General features: G+C 33.9%; 1 protein-coding gene across 6 annotated transcripts; it reads left to right on the top strand.

The window, feature by feature from the left end:
- The first annotated feature begins 610 nt into the window (after window positions 1–610).
- LOC113872008 (protein ABIL2-like) lies at window positions 611–5,169 on the top strand. Of its 6 annotated transcripts, none has more exons than XM_027509170.1 (10): window positions 611–746; window positions 1,814–1,948; window positions 2,151–2,233; window positions 2,343–2,493; window positions 3,719–3,818; window positions 3,961–4,053; window positions 4,150–4,192; window positions 4,282–4,367; window positions 4,521–4,666; window positions 4,756–5,167. In XM_027509170.1, the coding sequence occupies exons 2-10, from the start codon at window positions 1,841–1,843 to the stop codon at window positions 4,924–4,926; spliced, it is 981 nt and encodes a 326-aa protein (XP_027364971.1). In that variant the 5' UTR covers window positions 611–746; window positions 1,814–1,840; the 3' UTR covers window positions 4,927–5,167. The 6 variants fall into 6 exon arrangements, with proteins under 6 accessions (XP_027364971.1, XP_027364962.1, XP_027364996.1 ...); XM_027509161.1 differs by having other exon boundaries at window positions 684–1,096; window positions 4,756–5,169; XM_027509195.1 differs by lacking the exon at window positions 611–746 and adding an exon at window positions 772–1,096 and having other exon boundaries at window positions 4,285–4,367; window positions 4,756–5,130.
- Window positions 5,170–5,416: the final 247 nt, after the last annotated feature.

Below are 5,416 nucleotides of genomic sequence, written 5' to 3'. Positions count from 1 at the left end.
GAACGCCTGCTTCCGCCGTAAAATACAAAATTATAAATAGCGATCTTTTTCCTTTGTTTTTTTTTTTTACTTTTAAATATAAAAATTAATTTATTTTTAAAAGTTTTCTTACGAAAAATGAAAATAATAAAATGTTGATGGATAATTTTAAAATTTAACTAAAGAATTTTTTTAAAAAAATATGAAAAAGGATCAGACAAATGCACAAGGCTGATGGTTAGTAAATTAAAAGTGAAATATTAATGTACCTAATTATAATTTTTATTTGTAATAAGATTCAAAGGGTAAACATCCCTGATGACTAGCAGAAGGAAGTGGGTGTGTGTGAAAAACTCAGAAAAAATATTAAATCATATTTGAAATTGTAAGATGAGAGTTTTATTTATCATTAAGATAATAATTGAAATTTAGAGTGGGAGACACATTACATTAAAAAAAAAAAAAAAAGTTTTGGAAGAACAGTAGAAATTGCATGTGGAATAATAGTATATTTAAAAATCTGCATTATTCCTGTCAGTCTCACCTCATCCGCTTTGGAGAAATACAAGTCAGAACGCCCCAAGAGAGATAAAAGTAAAACCTTGTGTGTACTTGTTACTCCTTTTTGAAAAATCAAACATGCAATTCCAAATTCAAATTAAAAAAATACCAAATAAAAATTAAAAATAGAGCCATGAGATGACAATCATGAGAGGTGGGCTTTTCCTGGTCACCACCACTCACTCTGTTTCAGCTTCCCAAAACGGGTAACACATTTTTTTTTAATTTTATTTGTGAATTTATTATATATTTAAAGAAGAAGCAAATAAAAAAATTCTCCGGATTCCTCTGGCAAAGTTCCGACGTGCTGTCTTCTCCCTCTCTTCTACACTCTCCAACTGTACACGTTGCAAAACTTGACCTGTCCCTTTCCTTTGCGTTGGTCAAAAACCCATCACCTAACTGTTTTGGTGAGTGCTGGAGTGAAGGCACACCACACAGTGTGATTTTCTTCACATTTTGTTTGCAATTGGAACTCGGTTTTCACACTTTCAGCTCCTATATTTCCTACTTCTCTCTCCTCACTACCCAGAAACGGCTTCAAAAGGATCACCAGGTTCGTTTCTGCGTTTTTCCTTGTATACCGATTACTCATTTTGTTATCTTAACTGCTTAAAGGAGGCAACTTGGTTTCTTGGAACTGGTTTTTGGGAGCTTTTTTTTTGGAGAAGGGTTAATTGGTGGAGCCATGGAAAAAACCGCCTTCACTTACCCGTGTTTACTTCCTTGTTGTTTTACATTTGTTTGTTGAAAATTTCTCAACTTTTGATGTTTTTAAGGATTGGGTCGGGTTTGATTTAGAGGGTTAGTTTGGATTTTAATACAATGTGAGTATTGGTGAAGATTAAGCAAAAATTGTGGAGTTTTACTTTTTCGTTTAATTTTTTGTCTTCTGAGGTTGTAGGATTGTCTCCGAGTAGTTTATTTTATATGCAGCTGATTTTCTTAAAGCACTATATGTATGCTGATATATACTATTTCAGACAACTATGCTTTTTAAGATAATTAGCTTTCGGTATCTTATTAGTTGTTAGTGAAGAGGCTGTCTCCTTCTTTATCTGTCTTCTTAACTTCGGTTGTTGTCATTGTATGTTTTGTTAAGAGCTTTTAGTTTTCACTATCTTGGTCTAAAAGGGGGTACTGATTCTGGTTTTGATCTATTTCTTTTTCTTGGGCAACACTTTTTTTTACCCTCTTCACTGTCGCAACTTGAATTTGAATTAACTAACAATTTTTTTTTTTTATTTTTATAATTTGTGCTTTTATGAATAAGGTGGTCCTTCTTCCTTTACTTTCATTCATGGGGAAGATCACAACTTCTGCAACCCCCCAGCCTGTATCTCAACAAGCTTCCAATTATGATGAGGTTTTTATGCAGCAAAGCTTGCTCTTTGATGATAGTCTGAAGGTACTTATGGTCTTGTACTTGCTGTCTGGTTGGGGGTATTTGTTTCTTTTTAGACTATAACTCTCCTGATTCGAGAACCCTTGCTTTCACTGTTAAGATCACTGTCTAATGCATTTGTGACTTTAGTTTAGAATAGAATTCTTAATTAATTACGCCCTGTTATTGGAAGTGTTGTGATTTTTTAATTCATCTCTGTTCCTAGGATTTGAAAAATCTGAGAACACAATTATATTCAGCGGCCGAATATTTTGAACTCTCGTACAACAATGATGACCAAAAACAAATGTGAGTTGCTGTGCTAAAATGGCTCTATATTTATGCTGACATTGTGATATCTCATATCCTTTATATCCTCTCTTTATTGTTGCTTTCTCTTTCTATGTTATGTCTGCAGAGTTGTAGAAACATTGAAGGATTATGCTATCAAAGCTCTTGTAAATACAGTGGACCATTTAGGTTCTGTGACCTATAAAGTAAGTGACTTGTTAGATGAGAAGGTTGTTGAAGTTTCTATAGCAGAGCTACGAGTTTCTTGTATTGAACAGGTATACCTAAGAGCTTCAGATAAAGAATGTCCACCGAAGTAATGCTGAAAGTAATTTCGAAGATGAAAAATTGATACTGCTATCATATATTAAATAATTAAAATGATTAACATGACTTGTTAGTGACATAATTTGCCGAGATAGGAAAAATAATCTTTATTGCTTGTCGAACTGAGAATTAATATTTTATAGGTGTGCTAAAAGTTATTTCATGTTTAGCTTTTTTTTTTCCTCTTTTTGACTCATAAGACTCCAGGAATTCATAAAATACTAGTTATCTAAATGTTTTTACTGCTCAATGTTTAGTGTAATCATCAAAGAAACTTATTTCAAGTGTTTTCTGCATTATATACAAACTCTTCGACCTTTTCATTCAATTACACAAAAATTGATAAATAAAAAGGTATGGAAAGTGCTAGCTTTTTAGAGACAACAATTTTAGGTCTTAACTGAGAGGCTCTTAAGAAGTTCCATTTGATATACTGTTTAATTTTATCATGACAGTATTGCTGAATGATCTTGATGGATATGTTTGATTTGCAGCATCCATAGATTTTTCTTGTGTAAAAGGTAAAAAGTATCCATAAATTTGGCTAAATCTCATCAACACCAATTGAGAACAACCAGTGAAGCCTAGTCAGGTTGTACCCAGTCCATTCAAAATTTTGCTTGTGTTGTGCATCAAACACCACACACCAAACAAACAAGTTATACTACAACCCAGCTTCTTGTACTGTTCCTCCTCAGTGTGCGTCACACTCACACTCTTTATAATCTAGACAAAGTACATTCTTGTTGTTTACCAAATAGCAAGTACAATAACAACTTGCAGAGTAGTTTGGTTTTATTACATCAGACTGGTTGTTGGTGAACGTCCCTTTGGAAAACTGTATTTTTCAAAAGTATAGTTGTATGAATACAAAAGATCAATGGAACTGTCATCCTTAGTTATTGTGGTTGTTGGCTGGTTGTGATGACCATTTGCCTGTCTAAGAATTACCTGTATTTTATTTACAAATTTTGAGTAAAAGACTCAATTTGTGTTCCTGTTTAGGGCTTCATTAAAATACCTGGCCCCACTCATTTGTAAGCAGGATTTTGCATCTCCAGCTATGGCTTTGAACACTATTCGTTCTTGATATTAGTGAAATTTAAATTATCATATTAGGGAAGAGAAATTTTATGAAGATCACTAAGGTTGTTTTTCTGTAATATGGTACATTAGAGAATAAAGACATGCCAAGAGTATATGGATCATGAGGGGCGTACCCAACAGTCATTGGTGATCAGTACTCCAAAATATCATAAGCGGTATATCTTGCCAGGCAAGTATCTTACATTTTTCTCTACTCCATATTTTTGTGGTGCTGCTTTCTTTTTCCATTTATATTATATTTTTTTCCCGTTACTACTAAAAAGTATGTTTACGGTGTTGAATGATCACATTCCTTGAATTCATAAGTTCAGTTGGGGAGACCATGCATGGTGCCAACCGCACAAAGTCAAAATATGTTGGTTGCAACCTAGATGACGAAGATGACTGGCCTCACTTTAGGAATGGTATCTCTTTCTATCCTAATTTTTTTAATTCCACCTATCTAGGGACTAAACTTAGATATAAACTTATATTCCTTTTATTATGTTTGTATTACAAAGCTGTTCGAGCTACAATTAGAGAAACGCCAACATCTATGCCAAGGTAACAAACTAACTCTACACATTATTTATATGATTAAGTTGGGCATTGTCTCAATGAGGATCTTGATGTAATTCTTTATTTTGATGCAGAAGAGGGCGTTCCCCATCACCTTCTTTACAACCTCAGAGACCTGGAGCTTTTTCATTCACTTCAACCATGCCTAAAAAGGATTTAGGTTGTATACACATCATAATATGATATCTCGAGTTTATTTGGTTATTACTAATGTCTTCCTTTTGGTACCTCATATTTCTTTACATTTTCACATAAGGATGAAGATATAGATCTCATTACATTTCTACTTACAATCTTCTTACATGTACTGAAGAGAGGCGATCAGTTTCACCTTACCGGTTCCCACTTTTACGCACTGGATCTCGGGCAAGTAGGTCTACAACACCTAAGACGAGCAGACCAACCACTCCGAATCCAAGTAGACCAATCACGCCGAATCTTTCTAATGCAAGACAAAGGGTGAGTCATACAAATCTTGGTTGTATTCTCAGCATTTCACCAATAAATTCTGTATTTTCTTAACTGCATTCCATTTATGTTTCTACCAGTACCCTTCTGAACCGCGTAAATCATCTTCAATGCGACTATCTGCTGAGAGAGACAACGGCAAGGACGTAGAACAATACCCCAGTAAAAGTAAACGTCTCTTGAAGGCCTTACTAAGCAGGCGCAAGTCAAAGAAGGATGACATGCTATACACATACTTGGACGAATACTGATACAGTAGAACCTGTAGAAAGCAAGGGAAAGATGTCATAGAATCTTGGAAACAAGTAAATTTTGCTTGCTAGTTTGATAGGTTGCACTTCTTTGTCATTTAAAATGAACATTTATACGGTAATTTTCCTTGTTCCGTATTTCGATTAATGTAAGCAACAAAATTATTTTGTGTGATAGTGTTATAGTTCAAGCTTTATTTTTAACGATGGATCAAGCTGTTATATAATCAAGTAAATTTGGCTACATTTGTCTTTCTTTTTGTGCTATGACTAGATAAAGCAGGCTCAAATTCAGGTTTTTGAACCACGTATTAAACCTTGTTTAAGCTGTTTGATTGTTCCCTACAATTATTTTGGCCAAAGTGACCAAAACATTAAACAAAACAAAGCCAGGACACAGCAAAATGAATGGAAACATGGTTTCATATGCGTTGTTTTTATAATTTTTATTCTCACCCTTCAAAATATGGTAGTAGGATTTACACAAGTA

The sequence above is a fragment of the Abrus precatorius genome, unplaced genomic scaffold, assembly GCF_003935025.1.
Source record: "Abrus precatorius isolate BTA unplaced genomic scaffold, Abrus_2018 Scaffold10, whole genome shotgun sequence".
Classification (NCBI taxonomy): Eukaryota; Viridiplantae; Streptophyta; class Magnoliopsida; order Fabales; family Fabaceae; genus Abrus; species Abrus precatorius.
The sequence above is the reverse complement of the archived record's forward strand: the minus strand, read 5'-3'. Positions and strand labels throughout refer to the sequence as shown.

Coding starts and splice junctions, on each gene's coding strand:
- LOC113872008 (XM_027509178.1), top strand. CDS start 1,805: ATGAATAAGGTGGTCCTTCTTCCTTTACTTTCATTCATGGGGAAGATC. Junction 4,054..4,149: donor CTGGCCTCACTTTAGGAATG/GTATCTCTTTCT, acceptor TGTATTACAAAG/CTGTTCGAGCTACAATTAGA. Junction 4,368..4,520: donor CATGCCTAAAAAGGATTTAG/GTTGTATACACA, acceptor CATGTACTGAAG/AGAGGCGATCAGTTTCACCT.